At 42.9% G+C, this 21,652-nt stretch overlaps 2 protein-coding genes across 3 annotated transcripts in view; one reads left to right on the top strand and one right to left on the bottom strand.

Annotated features, from left to right (window-relative positions):
• Positions 1-6,340, top strand: part of ZNF740 (zinc finger protein 740) — a 35,354-nt gene extending 29,014 nt beyond the window's left edge. The window contains exons 8-10 of the mRNA XM_044286269.1: positions 4,447-4,514; positions 4,604-4,722; positions 6,140-6,340. Of these exons, the coding sequence (XP_044142204.1) occupies positions 4,447-4,514; positions 4,604-4,722; positions 6,140-6,217 (265 nt within the window). The 3' untranslated portion in view covers positions 6,218-6,340. The remainder of the gene's footprint in view (positions 1-4,446; positions 4,515-4,603; positions 4,723-6,139) is intronic.
• Positions 6,341-14,965: 8,625 nt separating this feature from the next.
• The window catches only part of ITGB7 (integrin subunit beta 7), a 123,062-nt gene continuing 116,375 nt past the window's right edge, over positions 14,966-21,652 (bottom strand). For both annotated transcript variants that reach the window (XM_044284844.1, XM_044284845.1), the window contains exons 14-16: positions 20,154-20,368; positions 17,517-17,677; positions 14,966-16,338 (exon numbers count right to left, since the gene is read on the bottom strand). In XM_044284844.1, the coding sequence (XP_044140779.1) occupies positions 16,273-16,338; positions 17,517-17,677; positions 20,154-20,368 (442 nt within the window). In that variant the 3' untranslated portion in view covers positions 14,966-16,272. The remainder of the gene's footprint in view (positions 16,339-17,516; positions 17,678-20,153; positions 20,369-21,652) is intronic.

Below are 21,652 nucleotides of genomic sequence, written 5' to 3'. Positions count from 1 at the left end.
ACACTTGCGTTCTTTTCTTCCGGCATAGAGTTCCGTCGTCGGGGCTCTATGCCGGAAGAATCCTGATAAGGATTATCCCCATGCATTCTGAATGGAGAGAAATCCGTTCAGGATGCATCTGGATGTCTTCAGTTCCGGACCGGAACGTTTTTTTGGCTGTAGAAAATACCGCAGCATGCTGCGCTTTTTGCTCCGGCCAAAAATCCTGAACACTTGCCGCAAGGCTGGATCCGGAATGAATGCCCATTAAAAGGCATTGATCCGGATCCGGCCTTAAAGAGGGCCTTTCACTTGTATAAACTATGTGAACTGAGTATGCTGCCATATAGAGCGGCGCCCAGGGATCTCACTGCACTTACTATTATCCCCGGGCGCCGCTGCGTTCTCCCGTTATAGGCTCCGGTACCTTTGCTCCTTAAGTTATAGTAGGCGGGTCTTCCCTTGTCCTGTGGGCGTCTCCTTCTCCTAGGCTGCAGCGCTGGCCAATCGCAGCTCACAGCCTGGGAGTTTTTTTTTTTCTCCCAGGCTGTGAGCTGTGCGCTGCGATTGGCCAGCGCTGCAGCCTAGGAGAAGGAGACGCCCACAGGACAAGGGAAGACCCGCCTATTATAACTTAAGGAGCATTGCCGGTTCCGACGTTTAGCTTTTTCTGAATGGTTACCATGGCTGCCGGGACGCTAGTCCTGGCAGCCATGGTAAAGTGTAGTGGGGAGCGGGGGAGCAGTATACTTACCGTCCGTGCGTCTCCCGGGGCGCTCCAGAGTGACGTCAGGGCGCCCCACGCGCATGGATGACGTGATCGCATGGCACGTCATCCATGCGCATGGGGGCGCTCTGACGTCATTCTGGAGCGCCCCGGGAGCCGCATGGACTGGAAGTATACCGCTCCCCCGTTCCCTACTACTACTATGGCAACCAGGACTTTAATAGCTTCCTGGCTGCCATAGCAACACTGAACGCATTTTGAAGACTGATCCGTCTTCAAATGCTTTCAGTTCACTTGCGTTTTTCCGGATCCGGCGTGTAATTCTGGCAAGTGGAGTACACGCCGCATCCGGACAACGCAAGTGTGAAAGAGGCCTAAGCCAAATGACCGATATGTGAGCAGCCATTATATACGCAGGTGGGCTGTTTGCAGTTCACACCTGAAGAGGTCTTTGATGCATTGATATAGAAAAGAACAAGCAGACAAATACAACAAAACCCATCTTTAAAGAGGGTTGCTTCGCGTGGACAAACCCTTTCCATATGTCCTATTAAGGCATAAAAACATCTTCTCTGGACCCTCTCTATGAGCCAGAGTGCAGAGCTGCAAAGTATCAGTGTATCCCACTAGCGCGGACCTGTGTCCTCTCTATTCAGTATATTTTCCACAACTGAGCGCAAAAAGGGCTAATTGACCAATATAACAATTCTCTATGATAATGTCAAAGGTGTTTTCTGGGATTTAATATTGATTATCCTCTGATCTGGGGGGATTCGTCATCCCGCACCCTCGCTAATTAGCTTTTCGCTCCATGGCCAGAACTACTCGGCTCCCTTTATTTTTGTGGTGGGCAGAGCTGGGCACTACAGTAACCGCTCTATCCACTACAGAAATAGGCTCCCGAACAGCTAATTGGTGTAGGGTTTCCCATCCCCTGCCGATCAGATATTGATGGCCAAACTGACAGGCCATCAGTTAATGTAAGGTTCACATCTGCCTTTCTGCCTTGGGTTTTATCAAGCTTTTCCATAGTTTTTGCATAAAGAATGGTCTGTTGGCTGCCATTTGGTTGCATTGTACAGTAGATCTGGTGTAATGAAGACATACTGCATCTGTGACCAGAAATGTATAGAAGTCGTCCAGAGGAAAATATATTTATTAATATATACAGTCAGGTCCTTAAATATTGGGACTTCAACACAATTCTAACATTTTTGGCTCTATAAACCACCACAATGAATTTGAAATGAAACGAACTAGATGTGCTTTAACTGCAGACTGTCGGCTTTAATTTGAGGGTATTTACATCCAAATCAGGTGAACGGTGTAGGAATTACAACAGTTTACATATGTTCCTCCCACTTGTTAAGGGAGCAAAAGTAATGGGAAAGAATAATAATCATAAATCAAACTTTTACTTTTTAATACTTGGTTGCAAATCCTTTGCAGTCAATTACAGCCTGAAGTCTGGAACGCATAGACATCACCAAACGCTGGGTTTCATCCCTGGTGATGCTCTGCCAGCCCTCTACTGCAACGGTCTTCAGGTCCTGCTTGTTCTTGTTCCCTTCAGTTTTGTCTTCAGCAAGTGAAATGCATGCTCAATCGGATTCAGGTCCGGTGATTGACTTGGCCATTGCATAACATTCCACTTCTTTCCCTTAAAAAAAACTCTTTGGTTGCTTTTGCAGTATGCTTTGGGTCATTGTCCATCTGCACTGTGAAGCGCGGTGCAATGAGATCTGAAGCATTTGGCTGAATATGAGCAGATAATATTGCCCAAAACACTTCAGAATTCATCCTGCTGCTTTTGTCAGCAGTCACATCATCAATAAATACAAGAGAACCAGTTCTATTGGCAGTCATACATGCCCACGCCATGACACTACCACCACCATGCTTCACTGATGAGGTGGTATGCTTAGGATCATGAGCAGTTTCTTTTCTTTTCCATACTCTTCTCTTCCCATCACTCTGGTACAAGTTGATCTTGGTCTCATCTGTCCATAGGATGTTCCAGAACTGTGAAGGTTTTTTAGATGTCGTTTGGCAAACTCTAATCTGGCCTTCCTGTTTTTGAGGCTCACCAATGGTTTACATCTTATGGTGAACTCTCTGTATTCACTCTGGTGAAGTCTTCTCTTGATTGTTGACTTTGACACACATACACCTACCTCCTGGAGAGTGTTCTTGATCTGGCCAACTGGTGTGAAGGGCGTTTTCTTCACCAGGGAAAGAATTCTTCGGTCATCCACTACAGTTGTTTTCCATGGTCTTCCGGATCTTTTGGTGTTGCTGAGCTCACCGGTGCATTCCTTCTTTTTAAGAATGTTCCAAACAGTTGTTTTGGCCACGCCTAATGTTTTTGCTATCTCTCTGATGGGTTTGTTTTGTTCTTAGTTGTTCTCAGCCTAATGATGGCTTGCTTCACTGATAGTGACAGCTCTTTGGATCTCATCTTGAGAGTTGACAGCAACAGATTCCAAATGCAAATAGCACACTTGTAATTGGCATAATGAGGGAATAACACACACCTGGCCATGGAACAGCTGAGAAGCCAATTTTCCCATTACGTTTGGTCCCTTAACAAGTGGGAGACACATATGCAAACTGTTGTAATTCCTACACCGTTCACCTGATTTGGATGTAAATACCCTCAAATTAAAGCTGACAATCTGCAGTTAAAGCACATCTTGTTCGTTTCATTTCAAATCCATTGTGGTGGTGTATAGAGCCAAAAATGTTAGAATTGTGTCGATGTCCCAATATCTATGGACCTGACTGTATACATATTCATCTGGAATCCCCCGCTGCTCCTGTTCCGACTCTGCCTAGTCCCCATTCAATTTTCTACTTCTTGTTGAGCGGTTGAGTCCCAACACAGGACATATGACTGCTGCAACCAACAGCCCATTGTAACAACATTTTATTTTACTCCTGGAAAATCCTTTTTAAGACTTCCTTGACAGTCGTCTTTAGCATTGTTTGCCACAAAAAAAAAAGTTATACAAACAGGTTGGGTTGGGTTTTTTGAATACTACATGCAATTTTATGGGTTTTTTTCCAAACCAATGTGAATGCATTTTTTTTAAAATGTTTTGTTTCTCTATGGTGATGGAAAAACGCCATTGTGTCAACAACATGGTTTTGTTTTGTTTGTTTTGTCAACAATTTTTCAGAGACAGTCCCCACCTTGCCCAAATTCCCCTACCAAATTTAAAATAAACTTCCAGTAGGCAATAAACGCCTGCTTTACATATTTCCAATAGACTTTCAGCTAACATCTGGAACAGCGACTGGAGAAATATTAAACTAAAAACCTACGTGTGAATCAACAACTCCTTTGAGAGTGATGAGAATGAGCCAAGGATCCTGGTGCAAGATTACTAAAAACATGGCTGCTTTCATCCAGAAACAGTGCCACACCTGTCTTCCGGTTGCATTTAGTATTGCAGCTCCACTTTCCAGTTTTGTGCGGCCCACGGACAGGTGGCACAGTTTCAGTAACAAAGCAGCCATGTTTTCTAATCCTGTAGAACCCCTTCAAGGACATAGATGTCTCGCTCACCTTTACCTGTGCATTGCTAATGTTTGAGACTGCCATGGGGTTGGAATTAATATTTTGTCAATGTATTAATACATGATGCTTTGTATTACTGCTTTATTTATCAGAGGCAAGCCACCATATCTACCTCAAAGAAAATATTTTGCAAACTTACAGTCAAATATATATATTTTAGGTCTGGAACAAGTTTCCCCCCATACACCCCAAGTTTCCGTATTCACAGAGACGTGTTCATTAACCCAGGTAAGAGATGGGGCCCACACTGCTGCGAAGACCATTTATAATTGTATTAGGTATAAACACCCTCAGTGTACCAACCTGTTATGTCGTAGGGGAGCGCCCTTTTGAATGTGACATGTGCGACATGAAGTTTGTTCAGAAATATCATTTGGACAGACACAAACGAGTGCACAGTGGAGAGAAACCCTACCAGTGTGAGCGATGTCAGCAGGTGAGTGATGCCCCAGACCTATCTCTCCATTATTGTTCCGTCACATGAAACTAAAGGAGGCTGGAATATCCTGTATCAAACTTGGAGATTTATTCTGTATAAGCATATGTTGGCTTAGTTGTTCTCAGCTTAAAGGGGTTATCCCATCTTAGACAATGGGGTCATATTGCTAGGATATGCCCCCATTGTCTTATAAGTGCTGGTCCCACCTCTGGGACCCACACCTACAAGGAGAACGGAGCGGGGAAACTTGAGGGCGCACTGCGCATGCACAGCCGCCCTCCATTCATTTCTATGGAGCCGCTGAGCGCTGGCACGGCTATTTCGGTCGGCCACATAGAAATGAATGGGAGCGGTGGCCACGCATGCGTGGTGTGCTCCCATTCACTTCAATGGGAGAAGCGTGGAGCTGCGCCTGGCAGTGGACGGACCGGGGTCCTCCAGCCACAATTCTCCCGGCTCCGTTCTCCTTGTAGGTGCAGTCCCAGATGTGGATCCAGAACTACAGTTGTGTAAATGCACCATTATTGTGTGGTTGGTGAACAGATTTTTTTTTTTTTTAGACCAGAAAATGTTTTCATGTAGTCTGGTCTGTAGACGTATATCACACGTAATCCTACATTCATTATTCTGTGAAAACTGCTGGCTGTCTTTAATTTCTGGATAAGTTATCAAGAAAAAATAGCCAGTTGGCAACCTTGAATGGATGCCATGGTAAATAGTGGTACAATTGGGGGGAGGGGGGAATCAATCTCCAGCACCACAACTCATTTCATACAATCCATTCAATAATTATAGGGTTAGATAAAATTTGTGTACAGCATGTGACTAATCTGAAAAGATTCCTAATTATGTTGGTTTAGGCACCTTTAATACTGCGACTGTACTGCTTGTTGGGCATATGGGTCAACCCTATCCCCCACCCAGTGGAGGCCTATGTGGTCTCCACTGGTCTGAAGTACATTGGTATACCACAGGAAATGCCATAAATGTCTAAGTGCGGATCTCACCTCTGGGAACAGAGACCCGTTGATCACCACCCACAATGGAGACATGGCAGCGCATCTCCATTCATTGTTATGGGACTTCCCAAAATAGCCAAGTGTGCTTTCCTGGCTGTTTCTGGAAGTCCCATAGCAGTGACTGGAGAGAGCTGAACACGACGTGGCTCCGTTTTTGAGATAGGAGCGGGACCTGAACCTATTGGACATTTATTTAATATCCTGTGGCAATGTCATAGATGTCCTGATGGGTATCATGGATACCTATAAGTCTCAGCCTATTGTTGGTGGTATACGTTGCTGCATTGATTGTCATTCTTCTATCTGCCGTAGATGACAAGCTAAAGGGCCATATTTGGCCCCAGCGATTCTGATTATATTATTGCTCTTCTTTTTTTCTTTTCTTTCTTCATTAGGCTTTCTCTAGGACAGACCGCCTTCTGAAACATAGGAGGATTTGTCAGGGGTGCCACACGAAACCTCTCGCATTGTGAATTTCAGTGAAATTTCAGCCGCTCTTCCTTCACTCAGGACTCATTCTCTATCACTACTGGTAAACCACAGAAGTATTGAAGAATTTACCCCCAGACACGGGGCTGGTAACAGCGAGGGCCTACCCCATCATCTTTTGCAACTTGTTGGGGGGGGGGGGGGGGGGGCAAATGTGTTTTATACGAAAGACTAGGCAACATTTCATCACTCTGTCTTAACCTGGTTAAAGAGATTTCATTCAGTGGAATGGACTGATTTTAAAAATAAAAGAAAGAAAAGACCGGCACTCACTTTGTCTTCAAAGGTTTTTTTCTCTTTATTCGCCACGCATAGAACATTTCTATGCGTGGCGAATAAAGAGAAAAAAACCTTTGAAGACAAAGTGAGTGCCGGTCTTTTCTTTCATTTGTACTTGGACTTCGGCCCTGGACACGTGCACCACGCCTACAAACGGAGTGCCGGCTGACCCTTGAAATGATTTTAAAAATAGTCTCCATCCGCTTCCTCCTGTTATCCTGTAGTATCCGTAAAAGAGGACTTGCTGTCTTTAATTGTTCTTCCAATGATATAACAATGTTCAGGCGTTTTCATAGAACTCTGCATTCTAATGGTCCTTCTGTCACTACTCCTGGCAATGTATAAATACAGTGACAACTGGGTTTTACCAGTCCCCTTGTCCCTAGACTCTCTGACTCTGCCCATCCAATGCCGTCACAGTTGGTATGTGTAGGGACAGTCCCTGTAGACAAGGGGCATGCTTACAGCCGCAGGCAGCTGCAGTTTTGGAGCCTCTTTGGGTTCTTCTCCTCCACTCAGAATCATGTCTCTAGCTATTACAGATTATCATATTTGTAGTGGTAGCACCCGCTAATCTTTATCGAATGTAGTGATTATTTTTGTACAGACTCCTATATAATGGTAAAGTATTTTAATAATTTGAATTCCTGAACGTTCGGGGCTTTGGAGTCAAGTGGGCGGGCCTATTAGTGATGGACAGCAGGGATTAAAATGAATGAAACGTAGATTGTCTCATCCCACAAAACGATATATCAATCTGCTCAGCTCGTTCTGCTCTATACCATGCTCCCTGCAGACGGGCACTGCATTTTCAATGTGACAGGTTCTCTTTAATAATACCATATGAAAAAAGTACTGTTTTAACAGTCTTAAAACATTCATGGAAATTTCCATGTAACAAAATATAGATGTTAATTCCCAACCCCCTAGCTTGTTCTCTTCCCGTTCTGGCCAAACTGGCCTAGATTTGTTGATTGTTCTGCATACTCCCATGCCAAGGAGAATGAGATTTGTTTTCCTTCTCACCTCCTTGCCAGGATCCATTGAACACCAACGTATCGTGGAGCCATATTCGCAAAATACAGTTTTAGATTTAAGGGACCAGCTCCGTATTGCTTTTGTAACAGTATAATTAGTGTACGTCATCTTTTTAGAGATCAATTAGACCTCATGATGGGGGTTACATGCGTCACCTCAGTTGGCCACTTGATGTGCAGGGGACACATCACCACCTTATTGAGAACTCTTCCTTGGCCGGTGTTGTGTATTAAAAAAATAATAATAATGCCATGCACGTAAGAAGCGACCATATGAATATATTGCCAATGAGGAAAGTACTACCACTGCAGTAAGTTGGTGTTGGGGCCCGTTCACTTGGCAAATTTTGACACTGCCTTATTGTTTCACTTTAGAGGCAGCCAAGCCGCGAGTGGACAGCCACCATGGCTTCAATTGGCGGCTGTCTACACAGTGCTCTTGCTGTGGTCCCGGCTTTTCTTTTGCCAGGCTGCGAACTGCACCGTTGCCTCTCACAGTGCGAGGCAGACACCAAGTATTCCCACCAGAATTTTGGCATGGTGTCTGCACCAAAATTCCCGGACCAAAATCTGCCATGTGAACAGCCCCTTATATGAAGGCTAGGAGGGGGGATCCTAAACTGATTGAGACGATCTCAGATCATTGCTTTTTTTAGCTGCACACCTTTCTGTCTTGGCATAATCTGGACTACTGAAAACAAATTACAGTAGGACTGCTCAAGTATTTGACAATACTGTCATTGTCATTCTGGCCTAGGTGACCTAAAGCTGTATGAATTCTTTTGTGCAGGTAGTCTGTTTGGCAGACTCCCAAAATCTGTGTCAGCCAGGCCATAGTTTGAGGATAAATTGAACTTCCTTGATTTATGTAGCTGCTACCTACAAATCCTGATATCAAACTCTACTATCGAGTCTTCAATCCTGTTCATTCTATAGTCCCTTAGTTACTACTCTTACCTTATTACAAGGTTTTTTTCTGGACATTAAAAATAAAGTTAATGTGAGATCAGAGTGCTCACATTAATATCATTCAGTCCCAGCATGGGGACTCCGTGGTGATCGTCCAGTTATAGTGCCCTGTACTGCCCAGAGCTTGCATTGTGCTGCCCTACAAAATGCTAGTATGGGCTCTTCTTCAATCAACTTGAGTTTTTTTAATCTGTATACTGTAGAACTGAGACATCCTGAACTTTTACACATTCATTGACAGTCAACTTTGAGATTGTCCAAAAAAAATAGAAAATTTAAAGTGGCAGTTGATGGATATTTATACTGCTATATACCATATTGCCTCACAAAAGTATTAGGTGTCATCATGTTTGTTGATTTTTATTTTCTTAATATTTGAACAGTATAATTCATATGTAATATAGCAAGATGAAATGGAGAAAGACAAGGCCTAAAGGGGTTGTCCGACCAAAATTAATCAGATGCAGCGGTTACTCGGTTAACAAAGATCCATGGCTGCCTTCCCCGCCTAACCAGAAGTAATGACATGCCATTCCCACTCAGAGGTTATATGCAAGAACAGCATATCACTGCAGGGGCTCAGCGGTCGCATGCCGTTCTTGCAGGGATGACCACTGAGTCCAGTTATTGACTACATCAGTCACATGAGTGAGAATGGCACGTCATCAAATCCATGTTCTGACAGGGACCTGAAACACCAGGAACGGGAGCCGAACAGTGCTGTATCAGCGGGACTTTTATAAAATGGGTGAGTCTTTTATTTTTTTACACCCCACACCCTCCTCTGCCTCTGTTGAATTTTCCATTTCGGTCATCCCTTTAAGGCCTGTCAAGCTTCCTTACACCTTTTCTGTCCTTGATTCAATGGCAAAATCTGATTAAACTGAGAGAGACTGGTTGCTAGTGAAGGTACTGCCTGACAACCCCATTGAAAAGACTATGTTAGGAATACTTTGGTGACTGAAGAGGATGGCGAGAAGAAGCTTGCAGGCCCCCACACCATTCTCCATCTTGGGCTATGTTTTTTATTTTTTTTGCTACTAACCTTGCAATGTTTCATTATGTGAAAGGGAGTCCAAAACTGTAGGAGAAAAGTATTAAGACTGGCATTTCTTACATCAATCTTAATAATAAACCCCACTGGCATATCATGTGCCAGAATTATTAAGAGAGTCATGTGTGCCAGGGAATTAACTTTATGCCAGCAAGGGAGCACTTCCCACGCCATGCCTACTTTTTGTAAATGTAGTTAGGCTGATGGAAAAAGAGCAAAAAGTTGCAAAGTTTGGCACAAAGCTGGCCGAAAAGAATAATACATTTCCCCCTAAGTGTTTTTTATTAACTTTTTAGTTTTTTATATTCTTCCACAACGACAGACTTTCCTGCTCCTTTTTATTGCACTACTGCAATTTATACAATAAAAACCGCAATCACAATTGCTCCAAAGCTGTGACAAAAACTATGTGTAGAAGGAGACATTGCAAATCCAATTGGTTGTGTTTTTAAAAAATTATTTTGGGTGGAGAACTCTATTTTGTACAGGAATATAAATTACTTTTTACATCTGTAGATATAAAGAAAAACACGGTACCATTAGTAACAGATTTAGTGTAAGGCTACATTCACACGACCGTATGTTTTTTGCGGATCCGTTGTAACAATGCCGAACCTTGTCCGCAAAACGAACAAGAATAGGACTTGTTCTATTTTTTTTTTTTTTTTTTTTTGTGGGGCTACGGAACGGACATACAGATGCGGATAGCACGCGGTGTGCTGTCCGCATTTTTTGCGGACCCATTGAAATGAATAGGTCTGCATCCTATCCGCAAAAAAAAATGAACGGACACGGAAACAAAATACGTTTGTGTGAATGTAGCCTAATGTATATAAAAGAAATGTCTACAAGTGTGTGTGACCTAAAGGAGGGTTCAGTTGTATGATATGCTAAAGACAGAAATAATGTATGACCCAACGACAGGTCTACTTGACATGGATATATGCTTTGAGCAGTTGCTTTATCACTTAGAGGTCTAGGAATATACGCTGTTCATGTTTCCGCAGGTACATGTAAAGATGAAGACCTCTTAAACCTTTATTGATAGACTAAAACCCTCTTAAAACTATACGTCCAGTCTCCTGCGGGGATTACCACTCTCTTACTCTTCGTTGCCTCCTTAGCAACAGACTACAAATTAATACGGTCAAAGTGACAGTTTGTGGTCTGTTGCTAAGGAGTTAACTGTACAGGAATCTTGAAGGGAATGTGTCCTTAGAAAATGACCTATTGTGTTTAAATCATATTTTCAGGTAAACATTTTTTTTAAAGAACTTGTCATGTCAATATCTATTTTTAAAAAAAACTAAAATATTGTGGTTTTCGCACTGGCGATTTAAGCCTAATAGGCGCCTGTTCTTGTTTTGTACAGATCACTTTACTGTAGTTTACTGCTCGTCGTCACAGATAGAATTGCTATATATATATATATATATATAGATCAACAACACGTGATCCACCAGTCACAATAGGTGTTATCATAGCTTATCTATTCCCTCTGCGCCTAGAAAAACGCTCCCATACAAGTCAATGTCCTGTCTATTGTGTCAGTGGCCAATGTTGGGTGACTGCTGAAAAGCATATTTATAAATGCTTAAGAACAGGTCAGACAAGATGGCTGCCCCCATAAACTTAATCATGAAATATTACATCAATTTCATTGAAATCTGTAGGCTGCCCATATACCTGAACATGCTGGGTCCTGGGACCAAAGCAACTAAACATTGCAGTGGAGGATCCAACAGGAACAGTGGATCCATCCCAGACCAGGCAAACCCTTCAAGTGACGAGACCTCCATCTCAGCTAGACTGAACCTCTGCTTTTAGCAATCTTCACTGCCGCATTTATGTTAATTTAGTAACGTATGCTGAAAATTCTTTGTTTTACCTTTTTTACTGTATTTGTCTGTTATTGTTTTATTGAATTTAATGTGCTTCGGCACTACTACTGTATGTAATGGACTGTAGCTTTAAATCTGAAACGTGAGATTTAATGCTCTGCATTTTTTTGTATTATGCAGTAATTTGCATTTTTTTTAAATGTTACATGACCTTGGTTATAATTTTTCAGATAGTATCCAAACTATTCCTCTATTTCTAAGCAGGTTGTGGCTATTTAACCCCTTGTAACAGACCGCAGGTCACACGTCTCTGTATTATTGTATGACTACTCTGATTGGCAGTGAGCCACTGACTGGGCATTCAGCTTTTCAGGGGCTGCTTTAACCTTATTTTGTCTTATATTAAGGGATACAGAATCATGAAAGTAAGCGTTTTTCACACGAGCGGATTGCGTGCGGGTAATGCGCTGGGTGAAAGAGAGCCAAGCCCTGTTCCGGACAGCAGAGACACGGAGCATTAACATGATTGATAATGCTTTGCCTCTCTGTGATCCTTTTTTACTACAATATCACAGTGAGATAAAGTTGTCCCCGTGATTTTGTAGTAAAAAGATCACGGAGAAAGAGCATTATCAATCATGTTACTGCTCCGTGACTCTGCTGTCCGGAACGGGGCTTGGCTCTCGTTCACGCAGCGGATTACCCGCACAGGATCCGCTTGGGTGAAAGAGCCCTAATACTTTAAAAGGGTTTTCCAGGACTACTAAATTAATGGCCTATCCTTAAGATATTTGATTCTTCTGTCTTTTGGCACCCTACCCAATTAGCTCTTTGACAGTGCTATGGTTTTTAGAATGAGTGCTGTGGCCTGTTTATTGTCTACATTGCTCCATACACCTGCTTTCTGTACATCGTATTGCTCTGTATATTGCATCTTTGTCCCTTTAAAGTCAACATGCTGAATGAAACTAGGTTGCATTACCTAGCACAGAGGCTGCTAAATGTACAGTATGTTGTGTGTAGGAGATGTAAGCGGCCGCTAGACTCATCTGAGCATCATAGTCCCCTTAAACAACTGTATGGCGGTAATGTGAAGAGTTGGACCCCCACCAATCTGATATTGATAACCTATTCTATGAATAGGCCCTTAGGCTTGAGCGAATCGACCTTCAGATCATAGATCCGTAGTCGATTCGTTCAAAATGCTGTTTCCGTACTTCTCGGTGATTTCCTACTCTATTCCTATATGCGTATTTAAAAACAATTTTAAATAGCAAGCCCACTTGGGATTGCTATTTTAAATTGTTTTTCAATACGCAGTTATGAATACAGTAGGAATTCAACGAAGTCTCGCACGACTTTTGGAAGAACTTTGGCTCTACGGAGCTAATACATTTTAATGCTGTACGGAAACTGTATTCTATGATCGGAAGGTGGATTTGTTCAAGCCTATAGGCCATCAATCTTCTAGCCCTGGAAAATCCCTTTAAGAGGGATAAAGTGCATGATGCCCATCAGATCACAGTATTTTTTTTTTTTACCTTTACAGAAAAAGAAAAAAAACTAAACTAAAATTGATATCTATGGGCAATGATTTTTATTTCCTATCTGTTCTACACAGGTTTTTTTTTTTTTTTTTTTTAAACATGTTGCCCATTGTTTTTGTACTATGTCAGTGTCCCGTGTGGGTAGATGGAACCAAGAGCTCTATTCCACACTTAAAGAGGTTTTTCACTCTTTTGATATTGGGGACCTATCCTTCAGATAGATCACCATTATTAGATTGTGGGACTCAACACCCGGGACCCCACCAATCAGCCGTTTTTGGCAGGTGCCAGTGCCGGAAACACAACAGTGAACAGCACGGGAGGCAGGAGGCTTGGTCTAGCGCACTGTAGCTCAGCCCCAAGGATGGTAGGTGCTGATTATTGGGGGTGCCAGTTGACGCACCCCCACCGTTTTGATACTCATAACCTGTTTGGACCTTTCCTAAAGAGTGGAAAACCCCTTTAAAGAAAAACACTGTCATGCCACTGTTTGTTAATCACTGCCTGCATCATATTTTCCTAGAATTTGAATAGAGGGATAGTTCTGTTATATTACACTGAGCAGTCTGATGTACTCTACTCTTGCCTCCTTCTGCCGGTGTATGTAGAATATTTAAATAAAGATTGTTTTTTTTATATTTACTGTGTTATGTGGTATGTTCTGTAACGTACATAAATATATTCTACACATCATATAAACTAAGCATTTCATAGAAGTGTCAGACACAGGGGTTTCTTCTTTCTTTCTACTAAACACCCAACTATGTTCTGTATTCACCTGGTTGTTTAAAGGGAGTCTATCAGAAGTTTTGACCATACTAAACTGCTGACAGCACTAAGTAGGGGCTTGGAAGAGCAGGACAAGCTTACCTTTTGTAGAAATTTTATTATGCAGAGTAGTGTGAATATAAACTGCCAGATTCTGCTCCTGCAAGTACCCAGGAGGCAGAGCTTCAGTGTGTAGTGCTCTCTGCATTGAGCTGCTTTACTGCCCCCCTCTGCTCGGAGTATAACCTTTATTATCCAACCGTGAGATCACTACAGCAGAGAAGAGGAAAAGGGCAGTGAGGCAGCTCAATGCAGAGAGCGCTTCTCATTGAAGTGCTGCCTCCTGGACACTTGCAGGAGCAGAATAAAAGTGTATCTAAACCTTCATATACACTTACAATCTATTCTAGATGTGGGGAAATAGTTTTTATATACTTTTATTATTAAAACATTTTTTTAACTTTTTCTCATGAATAGTGTTGAGCGAACTTGTGTTTTAAATTCGGCGTCTAAAGTTCGGGTTATCAAAGAATCGCGTTATGGATTTTGCTACCACGGACCATAACGGAATGTAGAATCCATAACTAGATTCTTCGATAACCCGAACCCGAACTTTAGACGCCGAACTTAAAACACAAGTTCGCTCAAAACTACTTGTGAACTAATAGGAACCTTTGTTCTGGAGTACGGAACCCCCTGTGGGTGCACTGAGCGCTGTGCAGGCTGGAGCATGGCTGCACTGCCTGTGCGAGCGCTGCTCTTCTCAGGCTGGGCATTGATGTGTCTGGCCGGCTCCCTGGTGAAATTGATAGCATTTTAGGCATTAGCAGAGGAGCAATGTGCTGTGTGAGGATACCCTGCACTGCAATGTTTTATGCAGAGGCTCCAGCAGTGCCCAGCAATAACAGGCAGGAGCAGCGATGTGCTGTGCAGAGCTCCTGCCTGTCTTCGCTACGCTCTGCTGGAGCCTCTGCATTGAACATCGCAGTGCAGTGTGTCCAGAACTGATATTCTATGGCAGAGCTTTCAGCGGGAGATACAGGCTGGGAGATGTGCTCTCATCAGGACAGTGCTCAGTATCCGTACACCACATACCTAGCTGTAGTGTACGGATTCTCTATGCGCTATAGTGATTCAGGAGGCCTCTTGGTTGTAAAATTAGAAAATTAATACATGCACTAAATATAATTTTACTATTATACTTCATTTCTAACACTTTCAAAACAATGTACCAGAATTTTTAGATTTTAAGCTTTTACAAGCCCTTGAGAAGCTTTTATAGGACGACTACATAGTTAAGGAAACATCAGTGTATAGTCAATTCATACAGCAAATAATATTCCCTGATATTACTTTCCTATTGGAGAGGTTCAGCTGTGGTATCAAAAATGGCTGTTAATTGTAGGGCTTAAAGGGGCCCTGTCACTTGCACTGTGCTGCCCTCACAGAGGGCATAGTGTAGTGCAGACCCGCTGATTTCAGCAGTCTGTCACTTCTGTGATGGCAGTCAGTACTAACATGCCAAACCGTGCAGCTAACGCTGCGGGTGAGATATGTCCGATACTGCTTGTTGCCCCTCCCCCACCTCCTGCTTTTGCAAAGGTAGGAAACCTGTCAATCATCCTCCAGAGGCGGGTCACAGTGGGGACAGCAAGCCTCATCAGACTCATCCCCCTCACTGACTGCCGTACCATTAGTGACAGACCTCTGAAATCTGAAGATCTATCACTACACTATGCAGCATAGTGAAGGTGACAGGTATCATTTAACACAGGGATGCCCAACCTGTTGCCCTCCAGCTGTTGCAAAACTATATCTCCCAGCATGCCTGGAAAGCCCACAGCTATATATGCTGGGAGTTGTAGTCCTGCAACAGCTGGAGGGCTGCAGGTTGAGCATCCCTGATTTAAATCATCCACACAACTACCAGAAGTGGTATTGCCTGTCCCAGACCCCAAGCTGTGTGCCCAGAATCTGCAATGAGAGACATGCTGTTCCCCCTTGAGTTGATGACAGTTAGAGGCCTTCCAGGATAATAGAGGACGTTCCTCATTTGTGACCTTCAATTAGCCGGAGCAGAGAACAGCTACAAAGTGCGTCCTTTGCAGTGGAGGGAATGTCACATCTGTGCTTTTCAGTGGACTCTGTTTAATGCTTGATTTCTCCTGTGGAGGCGCTGCAGGCAAACTGAACACTTGCTGCTGGATTCCCGTACATTATTGCTGGGGGTCCTAGTTTGCGATCATCCGGGTGGCTCTTCTAACAAAAGATCCATTTGAAGGTAGTTTGTTCTTCTGTGTCCAGTGGATATTACTGTATTTTTCATGACAATTTTAGTCCTTGTGTTTTGTTAAAGGGAATATTAATTATTAATATTTGGTATACCTACACCAATTCTGGCACTTTCCTCTACAGTGTTTCAGCATGGTGTTGGAGATCCGTTATGTCTACATGTTCTCTGAAACCCTTGTGAATTTCTCGAATGTTGTTGGTTCATGTATTCTATTAACACTCTCTTGTACTTCCCAGGTAAGGAGATGCTAATTATTCTTGCAAGAAATGTGGGTTTACCACAGTGGTTATAGCACTTTTATAAAGTGGGTTTTGGGCCTGTAGAAAAAAAAAAGACATGACTTAAACGTTTTTACTGGCACAAATACTGAGGCCGAACACTAGATGTCATAGGAATATACTAATGTGATTGTGTATAGTGCCTCCTTTCTTGCCTTGATTAGTTTTGTCCATCACATGGTTATGACCACTCTGCAATCCTGCAGCGGTGGTCGTGCTTGCACACTGTAGGAAAAAGCAGCAGCCTATGCGCGTTCCCGGCACTTTTTCCTATACTGTGCAAGCATGGCCATCGCTGCTGGATTACAGAGTGGTCGTAACCCCTGGATACGAGCAGTGTATAATGTGATGGGAAAAATAAATCAAGCCAGCAGAGGAGGCAATATGGATAATCACAATACATTAGTAAGTGCCTCGTATTAACTTTCTCTACATGATAAATGCCATTTGCAGAAGTGGGAGCTTTCTCTTACAAATGAAGTTCTGCAGCAGACAATTGTGCCAACCCAAGTGTACCCCCCAAAAGCCAACCGCACTTTCTCCCCAGTGTCAGCCAACCAGCATAGGTAACAACTGATAGGTGATACTGAGGCTACTGTATGTACCTCAAGGCAACATGGCTCCTATTCAAGAATTGGAAAGGGGTATATAAAATATGTATTATGTTTAGTATTGTGGAGAGAGGAAGAAAGGCAGTAGTAAAAAAGTTTTCCTTCATTATAAAAAGTTTTTCTTCAGGGTAAAAACCAAATAATGTAAAAAGTCAATCATCTTTAGGGCACATGAACAGAGCTTTCGGGCACTCAGACCCTGTAGAGCAGCATGCAGCGTCCCAACAGGTCCTTGTATCAGAATCGTAGGTACTCCATGTGCCACTGTATGATGCCCCTGTTAGGCACTGTATTCTTCCTCCAAAAAAGCATAACATACCTCATATAACATAGTTTAATAACATCATTGGGAGTGTTCCTCTGTGTGGCCCCTTATAAAATCAGAGGCACAGTATGGTGCCTACAGCAGGCTATGGGGACTTACAGATCCATTCATCACTGATCCATAATACAGCCATGAGCATGAAGCCTAAATGTATAATTTATTTGATGTAATTTTGCATAGCGTTATCAGTACATAATGTATAAGGAGCTCTGGTCTCTGTCATTGTGCATGGTGCCCTCATTGATCACTATAAGTTATGATAGTATTATATAGATACTGACATCATTCCACTGCTCCTGGTGTCGTGCTTTCATGAAGCGACGGTACTCCTGACGGTCATACACCTCCACGGTGACTCGATACACAATAATAATGAGTAACCCAAAGGAAACTATACCCAGAACCAAGCCCAGGATGAGTTTCTGTCTATGATCTTGGATCTCTGAAAATATAAAAATAAAAAGGTTGTTTCCAGCAGTTCAAGACTTAGCGAGTTTTATAAATATAGCAGAAATTAAATAGAAATCTGAATTTTCTTTACTTTTACACACTTGATCATAAGATGCATCTAGGTTTTAGATAAGAAAAATATTTTTAATCAGACCCCAATCTTTATCAGACTTCAGATCAGACCCCCCAAAAGGCTATTTCTCATCAAGATAAAAAACTGGGGCAGATTTACTAATCCTATAGAAGGTGTAACCTTAGACTGGCTGCCTATACCTGGACCAGATTTATCACAGGGGCTCAAGCTTGGACAATAAATATGGTACATGGATAGACACTTTTGTCTAATTCTATACTATATATTGGTTGACCTAATTTAAGACAACAATTTACCCCCAGAATTGTTGGCCAAATTTTCCTTTAAAATGTTGCATATTAGGCCACTCCTCTTCCCACAAAGATACCGCTTTTCATTAAACCACCACTCCTTGTGCTATTCGCAGATAACTTCTCTAAACTAAGATGTGCCACATTACTCCACATTCTGGTGCAATATACTCCAAAATCTAGGTGCATTGAGCTCATGGCAAACAGGAAGATTGGGAAAAGGGTGGGGCTTAACACGTAATTCACTTTAATAGACTCAGAACACTGTAAAAGAGCTGGAAGCTTAAAAAAAACTTTTGCAGCTTCTTAGAAAACCTCCCCCTGTATGTGTGCAGGGATACTAGGCAGTACCAGGGCATTAACACTACAGAAAGTGCTACCAAGCCTTCCTAGGTGCCTGGATGTCAAGTTTGCCTATATAAGTGTCAGGGATTTCTCACTGTATATATAGACAAATTTGACATTCATCCATGTTGGATACATGGATTACAAGTCTTGTGGAGGTGGACACACTGACCATAAAATGTTACCCTTACATTGTGCAAGTAACCTAGCTTTCCCTGGACCCTCACTATTTAGGAATGGGGAGGGGGATTTATCTTGGTATATTTTGTTTTCTGCAGTCTATTACAGTTCTATATGATGGTAACACAGCTTTCCTAGGACGCTGAAAGGCAAATCTGCCTAGCTATTGCACTATTTGAGTGAGGACAGGGATTTATCTTGATAGATTCAGCATTCTGCAGTCTTAGGGCTCTTTCACACAAGCATGTCCCTTGCGGGAATCGCGCTCCGTGGGAGAGAGAGATTGTGCAGTCTGGACCTCAGAAGTGCACTGCATTATTATGATTGACAATGCTATGTCCCTCTGCGTGACCTTTCTGTAACAGAATCATACTGACAACTTTATGTCAGTATGATTCTGGTACAGAAAATTCACAAAGGGGCACACAGCATTATCAATCATGATAATGCCGTGCAGTTCTGTGGTCTAGACCGCACAATCCCTCATCACGGAGCATGATTTCCACAATGTACACTCTCGTGTGAAAGAGTCCTTGCTGTTCCACTTGGTGGTAACCGAAATTTCTTATGACCCTGGAAGGCAAATCTATTTAGCTATGGCACTATTTAGGAGTGAGGAGGGGGTTTTATGTTAATAGATTATGTATTCTGTAGACTGTTTTACAGCTCCATGTGGTGGCTATGAAATAAAGGAGCCAGCCCTAGGAAGCAGGTAAGTTCACACTTCAGTTATTTCCATCAGTTATCGTAAGCAAAAGCCAGGTGCAGGTCAAAAACATAGAAAAGGTGCAAATCTTTCTATTATACCTTACCTCTGAGTAGGCTTCACTACTGGTTTTGGCTCAGAATCACTGATCCAAATAACTGAGTGTGAACTGAGCCTAGGTATGCTTTTCTTCACAGATCTGCTCAGGTAGATGAGGGCTTGCCAAAACTACCTCAAAAGGTGCACAACTATTTTAAAGTCAGGGTAGACATTATTTGCATTTTAGTTTTTCTAAACGTGTTTTCTTATGGTGAAGGTCATATCTATTTGGTCTACGAACGAAGCACAGATTTTCAATTCAATTTACTATGAGAGATTTCTCTTTTACTAGAAATTAAGGGAAGGGAAGGACCAACTGCTCAGTCTGAGCACATCCCTGACTCAGAAACTGCTTGTCACTCCTCCAGGCCATTCAGTTGAATATCATTTGTGGTCAGGGCTCCGATGGGAGAATGTAACTCCTACCTGTTGATGTATAACTAAAGCGGTTAGATTTGTGCCGAAACCGCGCCGCTGTGGGGATACCTGAAGGAGGGCATCCCCTTGGTGTGAGAAACTGAGGCTGCGGGTGGGAGTGTTGAAATGACGTTCGTTGAGGGAGGGGGCATGCAGCCCTGATTTAGGCAGCAGTGCCCCTCCCACAAATACAGGCCAATGAATCGGCTTTAAAACTAGTCTGTCTGCATGGCCTACTGTCATACTCCACCCTACAGGATGTGATGTAGGAGGACTTCCTATCTGCTCTTCAACACTTTCAACAAAAAGTAAACATTTGATACACCATCATCATCACCTTGCTTTTCCTTTACAAGAATATGAACTAAATCTCCATCCTCTGTGACGTGGAAAGTTATAAGTGAGTCTTCCCCTTTCTCTTGGCACCAGACGTCCTTCTCCTTCCCCCTCCACTCTGAAGCTTTCAGCATGGTGACTTTGACATGGCCACAATATAGGGTGCAGTTCTCCTTCAGCAGTTCGGTTGTAAACGCCTTACACTCTGCACATGCACTGCAAGAAATAAGTAGAAAAAAACATAACTTTGTAGCTATGATTTATAGTTACCTCAAAAATGAAATTAATTTAAAGAGAGTATGTCACCAGGAAATTCACAAATAAACCAAGCACGCTGCCTTGCGGGGCCAGCTCAGCCGCATGTAGTGATATCACTTGATTTCACTTAGTGATCTGTTGCTTTATTCTGGAGAACAACGGCTTTTGAGGGTGTGACACAACATGGCTTTGGTTGTGTACCGTGCAGTTGACCAGTCTGTAGTGGGCTATAATTAACCGCTTGCCGCACACCTAACGCCGAAAGGCGTCATTGCTGCGGCGCTCTCAGGCTACACTAACGCCGATTGGCGTCATCTCGCGTGAGCCGAGATTTCCTGTGAAGGCGCGCACACAGGATCGCATAGTGCACAAGTTCATCTACAGCCTGCCGGCCGCGATCATTGGCTGGCAGGCTGTGGATTTTTTAATCGACCAATGAAATGGTTATGTCAGACGCTATTTTGAAAATAGCGTCTGATATAACTGCTACCTGCTCCTCTGGTGGTCCCTTTTGCTTGGATCGACCACCAGAGGACACGGGCAGCTCTGTAAGTAGCACCAAATCACCACACTAAACATTAGATATTACTCTGTCATTTATTAACCCCTTATTTAGCACCTGATCACCCATATTAGACTCCCTGATCACCCCCCCTGTAAGGGTCCCTCATCCCTGCCAGGTAGTTAGCTACTTGCTAGGTAGTTTAGCGCCCAGCCCACCGCACCGCAGTCACTGATTAGTCGCGGATTAGCGTCATCGCTGTCGCTAATCAGCACTAGTACTATATAGTATCTGTAAGTGATCAATACTGATAGCAATCAGATATATATCAGTACATTAGGGTCACCTTAGGTTCTACAAAAAACGCAGTGTTCGCCCGATCAGGCCTGATCTTGTGCGCACACTTGCGTTCAGTCCGCCCCACCGCAGCAGTGACAGAAATTATTTTTTTCTGATCACTGCAAAAACACTGTAAAATCGCTGCGCTGCTATAAAAGATCACTTTTGAGCTTTTTGGATCTTTATTAGCGATCGCAGCTTTACTTCGCAAGCACTCCTTTTTACTAGGTAGGTTTTCTCTTTTTCCCAGGTAGTCTCAGAGGAATACCCCCTAAATTTAGTGAACCCAAAATGTCAAACAAGGGGTATTCCGCTGAAGAGGCCTACAGGATTCTGGCCGTGATGGATGAAAGCGATGGGGACGCCTCATCCGCTGAATCCAGTGGTTCAGAATATGAACC

This window comes from Bufo gargarizans, chromosome 3 (genome assembly GCF_014858855.1).
Source record: "Bufo gargarizans isolate SCDJY-AF-19 chromosome 3, ASM1485885v1, whole genome shotgun sequence".
Classification (NCBI taxonomy): domain Eukaryota; kingdom Metazoa; phylum Chordata; class Amphibia; order Anura; family Bufonidae; genus Bufo; species Bufo gargarizans.
Note: the sequence above shows the minus strand (reverse complement) of the source record. Positions and strands in the feature narration are given on the sequence as shown.